This window comes from Mytilus californianus, unplaced genomic scaffold (genome assembly GCF_021869535.1).
Source record: "Mytilus californianus isolate M0D057914Y unplaced genomic scaffold, xbMytCali1.0.p SCAF_12, whole genome shotgun sequence".
NCBI classification, from domain to species: Eukaryota; Metazoa; Mollusca; class Bivalvia; order Mytilida; family Mytilidae; genus Mytilus; species Mytilus californianus.
In genome coordinates, this window is record NW_026262604.1 from 7,807,789 (window position 1) to 7,823,515 (window position 15,727).

The following is a 15,727-nucleotide window of genomic DNA, read 5'->3' on the forward strand; positions in this document are numbered from 1 at the left end:
TTATTTTACTTTGAACATGAACGAAAACAAAAATTTTGGAAATTGCAAAGTGGGGATTTGCAACTTTATGTGCCCACCAGCTGAGATAGAGCTGTAAGATGATTATTTACTCCACGTGTTAGATTGATTTGAGAAAAATATATATTTAAATCAGCCTTGGAAGACGTATACAGAGTTATTTTCTATCAAATTTTATCTTGACATGGGATTTTCTCATGATGATGATGTAGTCCAAATAATTATGACGTCTTGGAAGGCTATTTTAAATTTTTGCTTTGACGCCTTCCTGCTGCTGCTGATGATGATGATGATGATGATGATGATGATGATGATGATGATGATGATGATGATGATGAGTTATAATGATATACAAGGTTATGTACTGATCTACAAATTATTCCAGTTTTTGCATATTTTAAATAAACTGTAGAAACTGACAGGCTAATCAAGCAAAAGACAATTTCTGCATGTACATAGTGTTTTTTCAATGGAATTCTTGTCTTTTTACCAATAAAAAAGGCAAGCTTGTGGGAAAAATATCAAGAAAATGTTATAAACACTTGTTGAAGTGATTACATTTTAACTTCTCAAATTGCTTGTTTCAGTGATTTTAAAAAGTCTGTGTCTATGGTTTCATGTCGATCCGGCCCCACGTCGATCCGGCCCAAGTCGATCCGTCCCACGTCGATCCGGCCCAACGTCGATCCGGCCCATATTTAAAGTCGATCCGGCCCCAATAAAAAAATATATTTATAAGGAATAAAAATAAAGATATATATAAGATATAAATGTTTATGAATTTTATTATAATGTAAAAGGTGTATGGTAAAAAAAAATGGCCTTTGACAAATATTTTCTTTAGATGAGTATAAAACAAGTAGGTTGATTATGTTTTCATTACAAGTTTTCAAGATTATTGGGTATAATTATAATAAAAACGTATATAACAGAATTTAGTACAATCAACAGACATCAACATTAATCAGCAGTAATTAGTATTTTCTTTCAATTGACTGTGATCTTAACAAGTCTTTCATCCTGTGTAATAACAAATAGTTACATACACAACGGTACAAGCCGATCCCCAAGCTGATACATACAAACTTTGTTTTTGTTTTAAGTTCTTAAAACTTCTCAAATTGAGAAATGTTGTTTGATTTGCCGAATCCTTTCTATAAAAGAGGAGACAGAATGCGTTTGCTTTTAATATCACAATGGCTTTTCCTTGTGTGGTATGTGACCAACATGTTAGACCTCGGCAGCATGCACTTCAGTGTGAGCAATGTTCAAAGTGGCAACACCGTCTCTGTAATACCGGTAAGTTTCTATTTTCACTTTTTGCTTTAATATAATCAAACTGTAATTTTGTATATAAGTCTTAAATATTTTTTTCTTTGTTTTCATCATTAAACCATAAATATGAAAAAAAAGTATATAGTTTTGTTTTAAATCTGGGAATATTAATTTGCGTGTTTTCAGGTGTAAAATGGTAAAAAGCTTATAAATTCTAGATAAAGATTGCTTTATTTATTCTTATTTGACTTTTTGTACGAAACTGAGTATTTAGATTAATAAAATATTTTAAAGAAAATAGTAAAGCGTACTATAGCTATCCGTTTAAATATTTGAATTATATATTTGCATCATATATTTGTATTATATATATTCATGAATTTGTATTATATATTTGTATTTTACATTATAAAGATAGATATTTATTATTTTTGTAATTCCTTTATAGGAGTATCTCTACTGGAATACAGACGCATGGTAAATGAAGAAATAGATGTGATCTTCATGTGCATCGAGTGTATGCCAGCCGAGCCAGAGGCAGCACCTGAACCAGAAGCAGCACCTGAACCTGAACCAGAAGCAGCACCTGAACCTGAACCAGAAGCAGTAAGTTAATAGAATTGTCTTACACAAATACTACTAAGTTATATATATTGTATTTAAATCAACTATTCTCCATGAAAAGAAAATCATATTATGTTGTTAACATCTTTATATTTAGCAAGGGAATAATTTAATCATTAAAAGTAAGTGCTATAAGGTTGTCATGTATACTTTGAATGTACCGTATCTTTTTGTATTGGAAGTGGTATAATATAGAATAATAAATTATGAAATTAAGTGTGTTTTTATGTTTTATTCGTTATTAAAATATATACTGATTCAATCACATTTATCAAGGTGATAATTTAATTATCTAATTTAACTAATTAATGTGTACTTTATTTACTTTTATTTATGTTTTATCGATCTCTTATAAATGTTCATTTACTAAAATATATACTATTAAAACAATGGTCTTATGTTCATTCATGTTTATCTTATAGGTACTACCAGACCAGTCCTTCAATATTTCACTGGCTATTGAAGAAGTGGAAGACATAGTAGAAAGGTAACTTTTTTTATATAATTTTAAAATTCGAAAAGTATATTCAACCCGAAATTGTGTTGAACTTATGAAACTATATACATTTATCAAATGTATTTCTGTGAAAGACTGGTTAAAACAACTATTGTATATTTATTTATCCTTTGTCCAAATATTAATTAACGATATTGTTGAATCCGATTATCCAAATATTCAAATAAACTTATCTGATATAAAAACTAATTATGATATTCAATTAATTTTGTAGTGACATAGAAGACCCAGAACTTCCAGATAACGTTGTCGGCAACAGACCAGTAACATACCACATAGAAGAGCAGGGTAGTAAGAGAAGATTCAAGAAACTAGTTAGCAGTGACGGTTTTGCTTACACAGTCATGGTAAGTATTTAATATAATTTAATTCATTGTTTAGAGCGCAAAAAAATAAAAAGATATGGTTTGAGTGCCAATGAGACAAATAACTATCCAACAGATTGTAACATTTAGATATTGTACGGTCTTCAACAATGAACATAACTGGGCTTATATTAATTTATATTACAAATGTAATTGAGAATGTAAATGGAGAATATGTGAAAGAGACAACAACTTGGCCAAAGAGCAGACAACAGCCGAAAATTTGTTTAATAGTGTCATTGTTATATTATAATTTATGCTTTATTTTTACAGAGATCAAGAACCACAGTCACCCACTGGCGTTGTAGTGTTCGGAGCAAGTCCCTATGGTGTAAGGCAACAGTTGTGCAACGTGGTGGCATGTTTGTTCCTGGGGTGACTCAACATGTGCATCCATGTGATCCAGGTCTTACCAAGAAGACTGTAGTTAGAGCAAAGGTAAACTATACTATATAACAACACATTAATTCAATATATATCTGCAATTCTATTTTACATCTCTGTAAATTAAGTTCATCAAACACTGTCTACTATACATCCCTAAGCATTTGAAGGTGTTAAATTTTTATTATATGTTACTATAACTTTCAGAATAAATTATTGATTACAGAAGTTTGGAAACATAATAAAATGAAATTTATATTACTATAGATACTGATTAATAGTTATTTTTTAGGTAAATATTATATTCTATTTATTTATTTTAGGCTCTTATAGCAGCAGAACAACAGCCGTATGTGTCAGCTGGTGACATCGTCGACACCGCAATGGAAGTAGTAAGCGACGACGACTTCAACCTACCCAACCCAGGCTATGTAGAGCGTTCAGTAAACAGACTTCGACAGAAATTGCGTCCAGAGGAACCTAAAGATCTGACATTTGAGGTAAGAATTATTTATATAAAAAAGAAAGCAAAAAGAAGATGCGCTATGATTGCTAATGAGACAACTCTCCACAAAAGACCAAATGACACATAAATTTACAACTATAGGTCACTGTACTGCCTTTGACAATGAGCAAAGCCCATACCGCATAGTCAGCTATAAAATGTAGAACAATTCATATATTATACTATATCAACTTCATCAGTATAAATATTGTAATACTATATATTGTCTTCCGTATACTATTGTATTATTATGAGTTTCATCATTTTCCATACCACAATAAATATTTTAAATTATTAAAACTCATTTCAGATCAACACAGCATTTCTTAAGTGTGATGGTTTTGTGGTCGGGGATGTTACAGTCAGGGACAAGCGTCACATCATGTTTGCCACCCAAGAACAGCTGCAACTACTACAAACTGCAAAGAAGTGGTACCTGGATGGTACTTTCAAAGTAGTGAAGAAGCCTTTCTACCAGCTGTTCTCCATCCATGCCTTCATCCAGAAAGACAACTGTATGAAGCAGATACCTCTACTCTTCGTCTTGATGTCTCGCAGAGAGAAGAAAGATTACAAAGCAGTGAGTATATAACCATTTATGTGTTTTATACGGAGTATATGTCAATAAGACCATGAGAACATTATAGTACCAAAATCTATTGGGTATATGTCAATGAGACAACTATGCATCTTTTGTTGATTTATTACATATTTATATATATATTATTATGATGTATTACAATAATAATTCCATGGATACAAAGTGATTAAGATTTCCTATATAATTTTAATTGTTTTTTTTATAGGTATTCACCAGACTTGTCGAACTGATCCCTCAGCATAGAGTGCAAGCCTTTTGCTTAGATTTTGAAGCTGGTAAGTATATATACATATTTTTAGATACAAGAAGATGTGGTATGAGTGCCAATGAGACAACTCTCCATCCAAGTCACAATACATAGTATTAGTATGAATATTCACAACAAAGTATTCGCTTCATGACTATGTAGATTTGTTTCTAAGTATTATCTGACATCTTCGATTTTTGAACTGTATGTGATTGATTTTTATTTAATATATATATATAATGTATTACATATAATTGAAAAAAAACTTATATTATTCGATTATCTTGCAGGAGCCTGGTCAGCAGTAAAGTCCGTCTTTCCAACCGCCGACATTAAGGGATGTGCCTTCCACTGGGGTCAGGCTGTGATGCGCAAAGTTGCCAACTTGGGATTAAAGACAGCATACTCTTCAGACAAAGCCGTCAACGTGTTCATCAAGAAGGTGTTAGCTTTACCGTACCTGCCAGCAGGACACATCCTCCCAGCTTATAGACAACTTACAGTACCACCTACATCACCTCTTCTTCACCAACTCATGGTCTACATCAACAGAGCGTGGTTACAGTGTTCCGTTTGGAGTGTGGCCCAATGGTCAGTGTACCAGCTGTCCATCCGTACCAACAATGATGTGGAAGGTATTTATTTTTTTATATATTATTTACAAAAAAGTAGAGTTGGTATTTTTGCCGATGAGACAAATATTCAACCGAATTAAATGAAGAGCATGGAAGTAAGCAATTATTGAACTTCTTACAGTCTGATAAATACTACAATAAAATAAATGATATGAAACTGTTATTAAATATTGTCATCTGCTATATTGATTCTTTTCTGTAATATGTACTCAACATTTGCTTTTAATTTTTAACAGGTTGGCATCGTAGGTTCAACGGGAAAGCAAATGGAAACAAGCTCCACTTCTACAAGATGGTTCCAGCGCTCATCAAAGAAGCCAAGACTGTTTCTAGACAAGTGCGTCTGGTAGATGAACAGAGTCTTGCCCGTTGGCAGCGCACCAAGTATCAACAGTCACAGGGACGCCTCTCTTCACTATGGCAGCAACTTCAAGACTGTACCATCACCACCTCCTTCTTCCTTCGTGCCGTCGGACACATGTATGACATTCCTGTGCCAGACCCAGAACCAGAAGAAGACACTGACAGCGACTGATTTAATTAACACTGAGTGAACTGTATGGCTTGTAAAATGTTAGTTCATATGTGGCTACAATCTGTATGTTTATATAACATTTATTTATTAAATGCTTAATGAGTATTCTTTATGTTTAGAATAATATAGTTTGTTCTTGGTGAGCTAATCAAATTGAACCATTATAGTGCTGTACTGCGTATGATAGTAACTGTATATGTTATTGTAGTGCTGCAAGTGTGACCTCTTTTATATTATGTAAGCGACAGTGTAACTGTTAGTGTAAATGATTTAAAAGTTATATATATTTATGTGAGTGTCAGAGATAGTGTGTTTGTTAGTGTGTATGAATTTATTGTTATATTATAGTAGTGCTGATATTATATTTTTAGAGAGTGAACATGTGCATTCAGTGTAATTATTTTGTTATTATCTTGCAATAAAGAATAATGGATACTCATATAACTTGTTTTTTTTTATCTACACAGAACTATTCAAAATATTGTCAACTTTAAAAAAATATATTAACTATATTCGATATTACAAAAAAACAACATGTGCCTCTGATGTTACCTGAAAAAAAAAATACAATTAATTATTATAACACATAACACCAAAAAAAAGATCAAACTATAAAGACCTTGCTGATTACGTAACCAGGATTTGATTGAATTAAGTGATTACGAGTGGCATTACCTCAGTTCACAATCATCAGACAATTGTTGAATAAACAAACCAATTATAGATTAATGATTTGATTAAACAAGTCATTATATGATGAGTTAAATTTTATAGGTTCCATTGGACTGTAAATATGTATTTAGCTATTCTGTGTGTGAATTAAATAAAATAAAAATCGCCATGACATTCAAAGTTATCATGGAAAATAACTTCATATTAATATGTTGAAGCTGCTATACCATGTATACAAACAGACACAATCACACTCAGTTTCGTATCGATTTAAAATAATTCTTTGACTGGTACACCAATACTTCACTTACCTGTTGTCATCCATCATCGATACTTTTTGCAAAATCAATTTATAATGTTAAAAATCCTCCAAAGTCAATATAGTTTATTCATATTTTATTATGGGGCCGGATCGACTTTGGGCCGGATCGACGTGGGCCGGATCGACTTGGGACGGATCGACTTTGGGCCGGATCGACTTGGGGCCGGATCGGTTTGGGGACGGAACGTGTCTATTATTGTGAAAATTTTTAATATTTCACAGCCATAATCACTTGAAGAAGTGATTCTGAAATCACTTGTTTAAGTAGTACCCCTGACTGATAATTATGACGTTTTATACAGCTTTTTGATAATTTATTTTTAGACGCCTTCGTAACAGCAAAAATAAAAAATAGCCTTTCTAGACAGCATAATTACTTGGACTAATGATAGACATTATCGCTTTTTGGGAATCTGCTACATTTGACCTGATACATGTATAGTCGAACCTCGTTGTGTCGAAGTCGAAGGGACTAGATCAAAGTATTCGACTCATCCGAGGTCGAGTGTGTCGTCATAAATTTGGAATGCATGAAATACGGTATGAGATTTGTGTAAACTAGATACAATGAACAGTACTAGTGTGCCTTTTTTTCGATATGACACTTTATGATTGTGTATTCAATCTCCATTTTTGATCCTTCGTAATAATTAAACACACAAGTACAGATACAAATCATGCACAAATAAAATCAATAGTCTACACAAATATTTACAAAGGTTAGTCACTATAAATTATGAAATCCCTCGCGGCACGAAATAAGTTCTGAACGCTCTCTGATGAGGTCGTCTGCTTAACATTAAATTATCATGAATTTATTATAATTGTCCTAATCCTTTTATTTATTGTAATTAATGAGTTTTAAATCTAACGTTTCATTTAATCTCAGCTTGGGTCATTTAAATTCGTTTCGTTTTTATCTCAGGTGAAAAATGTTCAACACACTTTCCGCTTGAACGATCAACAAAGGTGTTAATTAGCGGTCTTCATAAACATGTCATTTTAACTGTTATACAAACAAGTATGTTTACTCAGCTTTAATCTCTTGTGAAAATGATTAGGTGACATAAGAAATACATCCGATTTGAATTTTTATCATTAGGTCTGCATCTTTCGAAAATTCTTACTTTCGAACTTCGAGACATCGGGGTCAATTTACATTAACTTTACTTCGACGGGACTATAAAATTTACTCGACTTAACCGAGTATCGAATCAACCGAGTTCGACTCATCAGAGGTAATTATGCATTGATCAAACGGGAATTTTCCCGGGACCGAGAAATAACTTCGACTCATCCGAGTTTTCGACACAACCGAGTTCCACACAACGAGGTTCGACTGTAGTTTGCAACACTTGAACTATTGATGTCATACAATAATCACTTTTCCTTTTGATGTCTAGATATTACAGGTTCTTCTGTTCAAATCCGTGTCCGTTCGCCTTGATTCACTTTCGCTCTAATACCTGTTCGCCCAGGGTCAATTCACCCTAAATTTTAGCTCACCTTTCCAAAGGTTTGTGTTTAATTTCTGTTTCGTGAAAAAACATGGCCGCCATGGCTAAAAAATAGAACATAGGGGTAAAATGCAGTTTTTGTCATAACTCAAAAACTAAAGCATTTAGAGCACATCTGACAGGGGGCTAAAAATGTTCATTAGGTCAAGCTCTATCAGCCCTGAAATTTTCAGATGAATCTAACAATCCATTGTTGGGTTGCTGCCACTAAATTGGTAATTTTATGGAAATTTTGCAGTATTGGTTATCTTGAATATTATTATAGATAAAGATAAACTGTAAAACAGCAAAAATGTTCATCAAAGTACATGAAGTAAGATCTACAAATAAATTTATACATGTGGGACCAAAATTGTCAATTGACCCTGTAATGGTGGTCACTTTGTTTACTTGTTAATCTATTTATTTGGGGGAAATTGGTTAATGTTAGTATCATTTATATTTCTGTAACTCTTTCTCCCGAGACCGGCCATATAATTATTCTTGCTGGACTTCCTGCTTCTTGCACGTGCCTGATATCCCGGCCTGGCTAGTTGTATCTAGGAACTATAAGTATGACGTCACTCACCGGGTTCAGGGCAGTCTACAACTTAGGATTTGAAATGAGCAGACGCACATCCTTTGGCTCGCACTTTAGGAACCGTTACAATAACAAGTAGACTAGGTGCCACCGTATTTGTATATTTACTGTACATTTCTTGTATTCAACCATATATGCCTTAAAAATAAACATCTTGTTTATAAATGTACGTAGTTTGTCAAATATCCAAGAACTTGGGTATACAACGGGAAGACAACAAAGTCTGAAGGAAAACACACTCCCATTACAAACCCTTAAGGAGTTATTGCCCTTTAAAGACAATTTTACACAATTTGTTTATGTTTATCATGTTTTCTAACTTTAAAAAATCTTTTCCTCTGAAACTACTGAACCAAATTAAACCAAACTTAAGCTGAATGATTCTTAGGTTATCTAGAATAAAGTTTGGGTTTTATTTTCTGTTTCCTCAGAAAACATGGCCGCCATGCATGGCTAAAAATAGAACATAGGGTAAAATGCAGTTTTTGACTTATATCTCAAAAACTAAAGCATTTAACATGTTTAGAGCAAATCAGACAAGGAGTTAAAGTATTCATTAGGTCAAGGTCTACCTGACCTGCAATTATCAGCCAAATCGAGTATGGTGAGTTGTCTCATTGGCACTCATACCACATCTTCTTATTTATATGTAGCTAAGTAAGCCTCAATTATTTCTGACATCATGTTTACTGGTACACAAATATTTAACTGAAGAGCCATGTGAGCTACATGTATTGCCAGTACCTTATGTCTGTCGTTGTAAACTTTTTGAAAGATCTTCTCCTCTGACACTACTGAACCATTTTCAACCAAACCTGGTAAAACACAGGTTGTTTGCTAATATCTCAAAAACTAAAGCAATTAGAGCAAAACTGGCTGCATGTGGGGTTGAACTGATCAGTAAGTCAACAATAGCATGTCATCCCCATCACTATTTCTTTTGGAACATTTGTGGAAAGCAATTCAAATATTTCTGTAAACAATGGTATTCTACAATACTTTTAAAAGAGGGACGAAAGATACCAGAGGGACAGTCAAACTCATAGATCAAAAACAAACTGACAACGCCATGGCCAAAAATACAGAAGGGTAAGCAGATCCTGCTCTACATGTGGCACCCGTCGTGTTGCTTATGTTATTACAAATCCGGTAAATAGTCTAATTAAATTAGAAATTATTGCGAGAATATGCAGAAATGGGAGATTAATTATTGTGATTTCAGGAAAATCTTTAACATGCTGAATACAGATATATGTATCATATATCAGAATGCAAGTTCTTATTATTGAGATACTTATCCAGGGCATTATTTGCATTAATAAAAACCTCTCTATAATTTCTGAACTTACAGTTCTATACATAATTGAAACATTTTATATTACCTTGGTAACTGATATAAATTCTTTATTTTTCAGAAGAACTAGAGAAAGATTAGTACATTTCCTGGAAAAGACTTTACAAAATGGAAGGTTTGTAACAAGTGTAACACAAAAAGAACACATGTTGGGTTTTTTTCTTCTAAAAATCTGTTTTTTTGTAGATTTGAATTTTTATTGCAACATACTTTCATAAAGATCTATTAATTAGACAAATGTTAGAGACAACAGCAGTTTACAGATGTTCTGGTCAATCCATTAAGAAGATACAAAATAAAACCTGGTGGAATGAAATGAACTTCAAAAGGAGTAAAGGGTCTCAGTGGTCGAGTGGTTTAAGTGGTCGAACTACTGTATCATAAGCCTATCAACACTGAGGTTGTGAGTTTGAATCCCGCAAGGGGCAGGTGCACTCAACTCCAATTTTGATTGACTATGATTGTCAGTTTTCCTACCGAAGGTCGGTGGTTCTCTCCAGGCACTCTGACTTCCTCCACCTATAAAAACTGACCGTGACGAAATCCTGGAAATAACACATTAGTGTTGAAGGTGGTGTTAAACACCAATCAATCAATCAATCAAAAGGAGCAAGACTATAGATGTGTGGACAGGGTATATTTTAGGATCTCCTTCTATGCATTGTAATCTTTTTGATACACTATAAACGTGATAAAGAAATAGTCAATTTATCATAATTAAATCAGATACAACTCACCATACTTATTTTTATCTACAAGATGAAAAAAAAAAGAAACCACTTTGATAGTTTTGGTATGATAAATTACTGTTGAAACAGTGTTTCACTCAACACCACAAATCAACTTGTTTCACAGAGGATCACTCAACACAAGCAAGAGTGATTTTTTACTTGACTTTACTTTACATTCAGGCTTCAGACTGATACAGACAAAATGGTTAAAGAATACAGTAGGCCAGCAGCAGGCAAACGTGACCCTGGACCAGATGACCTGCGACCTCCGGATGTTTTAGTCAGAACTGTTGATTATCTTCTTGGTAGGTTAGTAAAATAAATTGCAGACATTTTACACTATCTTATACACTTATACACAGATATTATACACTTATACACAGGTATTATACACTTATACACAGATATTATACACTTATACACTATCTTATACACTTATACACAAATATTATACACTTATACACTATCTTATACACTTATACACAGATATTATACACTTATACACAGATATTATACACTTATACACAGATATTATACACTTATACACAGACATTATACACTTATACACAGACATTATACACTTATTCACAGATATTATACACTTATACACAGATATTATACACTTATACACAGATATTATACACTATCTTGCAGTACAGTTTCAACTGACAACTACACTGTGACTGTTACATTGAGTGAAATTTGTAGTAGTCCAAAAGCCCTAGGCAAGGATTTCATACATAGATAAAAGAGAGGTGAAAGATACCAAAGGTATATTCAAACTAATAAGTCGAAGACAAACTGACAATGCCATGGCAAAAAAACGAAAAAACAACAGTACACTAAACACAACATAGAAAACTAAAGACTGAGCAACACAAAACTCACCAATAACCAGGGGTGATCTCAGGTGATCCTGTAGGGTAAGCAGATACATTACTACATGCTACAGAATATATTCTTGGAGTGAATGATTCATTGGGTAGTAGGTACTACATATATATATATATATATATATACATTGTATTGAGATTTCTCTAATTCTTCGTCACTTTATCACTTTCTGCACCCATGAAAAAAAAAATTTAATCAACGTGTGGTTCGTTTGATCTCAGTTCTTCATTGGTTTAAATCTGTTTATGACATTGAATTCTCTTGCTTTCCTCTGAATTTCCTATTGTGACGGCATGAAAAAAGGCGACCATGCTTGATGACGTCACATAGAAAGAACACATCTTTTTGCAGATCATTCGAAAAGAAGGAATAAGTTTGCCTGCATATTGTTTGAAAATCTTTAGAGAAACAGATTCCACCACCAAATCTCATGTAATACGATATTTATCTACTCTCGACAGTTAAATTTTAAATATTTAAAATTTAACTGTCTTGAGTGGATAAATATCGTATCACACTCGATGCAGTGGTAGAATCTATATTTATATATTGTGGTCATAGCCAATGGCTATTTCCCATCAAAAATTTTTCGAACGCCATCACAAGTTGGTTGACTGTTATGGAATATCTGTTTCACAGATGACAACTGATATGTTCTATTTGACATAGCCACAATTTGCCGTTTCAGAATCTAATGCATTCTGGGTAATATTTTCAAAAGTGTACATCAAAACGTTTAGATTGGTTAAAAAAGTCATAAACAATGGAAATTTACCCAATGACGTAACGTTATTTTCATTTTGGGTACGAACAATGAAATTACCCAGAGTCCTTTAGATTCTGAAACGGCCGATTCCATCCTCTTTTCCGTGAATGTGACCTACCGAATAATACTTATCACCAGATATGACTTACATGAGCCACAAGAGAGGTGCCACTAGTTGTCCTCATTGCGGTCAGCATCTAAGCAATATTGATTTCTATGAATTATGAAGACAGTGGATAGAAATATTAAAAACTTAATAATTTTATTTCACAAGATGTGCATTTCAACAGTTAATGTCTCTTCAATGATGTTTGAGGATATTTGAAATCTACAACGTAATAATAAACTTGAATATCTGATAAAAGCAAAATGTAATATTTTAGTACTGAAAATTATACATACATTTTCTTTCTGACAGCCATTAAGCGGTATTACAATTTTTTTTAAACAATTTTAGTGTAAAAATTGAAATAACTAAAATACCAAACTACGAGGAAAATTGAACACAGAAAGTGCCTTATCAAATGGCAAAATCAAAAGCTCAAACACATCAAACAAATGGATAACAACTGTCATATTCCTGACTTGGTACAGGCATTTTCTTATGTAGAAAATTGTGGATAAAACCTGGTTTTATAGCTAGCTAAACCTTTCACTTGTATGACAGTCGTATAAAATTCCATTATATTGACAACAACGTGTGAACAAAACAAACAGACATAGTAGGTAAAAATGTCAAAAGTCGGGTTACAGCAGTCAACATTGTGTTATAATCTTAATCACTATGAAAACAAATAAATGATTATCATAATTTTCCATTCAGAAGGTGTGTAAAAACTGACAAAAAAGTAAATCAATGTTTTTTTTTTTTTATTTTTAGTATAACAGCAAGAAAAGATGTTGACTGGAAAGATATATATGATTTTGTATTTGACCGATTACGATGTGTTCGACAAGACATGGTGATACAGAATATAGGTGGCAGCAGTGGTATAAACATTCTAGAGAAAATAGCAAGATTTCATATCTATGCTGGATACAGGTATAAGTATAGTCATTTAAAAGATTTGCATTGTGAAAATTCAGAAATTATTGCGTGCATTTATAATTGCGATTTTTGAAAAATGGACAAAAATGCGAGACTAATTATTGCAAAATCTGCATACAGGTACATGTATTAGATATCAGAAAGCGTTCTTATTATTGCGATATTCACCCAGTAGCATTATTTGCATTAATAAAAACCTCGCAATAATTTCTGAATTTACAATATTTCATTTTTAGCTCACCTGACCTGAAAGGTCAAGTGAGCTTTTCTCATCACTTGGCGTCCGTCGTCCGTCGTCCGTAAACTTTTACAAAAATCTTCTCTGAAACTACTGGGCCAAATTTGACCAAACTTGGCCACAATCATCATTGGGGTATCTAGTTTAAAAAATGTGTCCGATGACCCGGCCAACCAACCAAGATGGCCGCCATGGCTAAAAATAGAACATAGGGGTAAAATGTAGATTTTGGCTTATATCTCTGAAACCAAAGCATTTAGAGCAAATCTGACTTGGGGTAAAATTGTTTATCAGGTCAAGATCTATCTGCCCTGAAATTTTCAGAAGAATCGGACAACCCGTTGTTGGGTTGCTGCCCCTGAATTGGTAATTTTAAGGAAATTTTGCCGTGTTTGGTTATTATCTTGAACATTATTATAGATAGAGATAAACTGTAAACAGCAATAATGTTCAGCAAAGTAAGATCTACAAATAAGTCAACTTGACCAAAATGGTCATTTGACCCCTTAAGGAGTTATTGCCCTTTATAGTCAATTTTTAACCATTTTTCGTAAATTTTTGTAATCTTTTACAAAAATCTTCTCTGAAACTACTAAGACAAATTTAACCAAACTTGTCCACAATCATCATTAGGGTATCTAGTTTAAAAAATGTGTCCGATGACCCCGCCCGCGAACCAAGATGGCCGACATGGCTAAAAAATAGTACATAGGGTAAAATGCAATTTTTGGCTCATATCTCTGAAACCAAAGCATTTAGAGCAAATCTGATGAGGATAAAATTGTTCATTAGGTCAAGATCTATCTGCCCTGAAATTTTCAGACCAATCAGGCAACCCGTTGTTGGGTTGCTGCCCCTGAATTGGTAATTTTAAGGAAATTTTGCAGTTTTTGGTTATTATCTTGAACATTATTATAGATAGAGATAAACTGTAAACAGCAATAATGTTCAGCAAAGTAAGATCTACAAATAAGTCAACATGACCAAAATGGTCAGTTGACCCCTTAAGGAGTTATTGCCCTTTATAGTCAATTTTTAACCATTTTTCGTAATTTTTTGTAATTTTTTACAAAAATCTTCTCCTCTGAAACTACTAAGACAAGTTTAACCAAACTTGTCCACAATCATCATTAGGGTATCTAGTTTAAAAAATGTGTCCGATGACCCCGCCCGCGAACCAAGATGGCCGACATGGCTAAAAAATAGTACATAGGGTAAAATGCAGTTTTTGGCTCATATCTCTGAAACCAAAGCATTTAGAGCAAATCTGATGAGGATAAAATTGTTCATTAGGTCAAGATCTATCTGCCCTGAAATTTTCAGACCAATCAGGCAACCAGTTGTTGGGTTGCTGCCCCTGAATTGGTAATTTTAAGAAAATTTTGCAGCTTTTGGTTATTATCTTGAATATTGTTATAGATAGAGATAAACTGTTAACAGCAATAATGTACAGCAAAGTTAGATCTACAAATAAGGCAACATGACCAAAATTGTCAATTGACCCCTTAAGGAGTTATTGCCCTTTATAGTCAATTTTTTACAATTTTCATAAATTTTGTAAATTTTTGTAAATTTTTACAAAGTATTTTCCACTGTAACTACCGGGCCAAGTTCATTATAGATAGAGATAATAGTAAGGAGCAAGAATGTTCAGTAAAGTAAGATCTACAAACACATCACCATCACCAAATCACAATTTTGTCATGAATCCATCTGTGTCCTTTGTTTAATATGCACATAGACCAAGGTGAGCGACACAGGCTCTTTAGAGCCTCTAGTTTGAGGTTGAAACCTCAGGTGGTTTGAGTTCCTGGATAGGCTCCTTAATAGCAAAATAAAAGAAGATGGTGATATCACTCAAAGTACAATTTATGTTGTCAAATTTGTTGATACAATTGC

The 15,727-nt window shown here is 33.2% G+C and overlaps 1 protein-coding gene across 1 annotated transcript in view; it reads left to right on the forward strand.

Annotated features, from left to right (window-relative positions):
- The first annotated feature begins 10 nt into the window (after positions 1 to 10).
- Positions 11 to 15,727, forward strand: part of LOC127721313 (SAC3 domain-containing protein 1-like) — a 32,327-nt gene continuing 16,610 nt past the window's right edge. The window contains exons 1-4 of the mRNA XM_052228047.1: positions 11 to 93; positions 10,213 to 10,266; positions 11,063 to 11,191; positions 13,423 to 13,584. Of these exons, the coding sequence (XP_052084007.1) occupies positions 17 to 93; positions 10,213 to 10,266; positions 11,063 to 11,191; positions 13,423 to 13,584 (422 nt within the window). The 5' untranslated portion in view covers positions 11 to 16. The remainder of the gene's footprint in view (positions 94 to 10,212; positions 10,267 to 11,062; positions 11,192 to 13,422; positions 13,585 to 15,727) is intronic.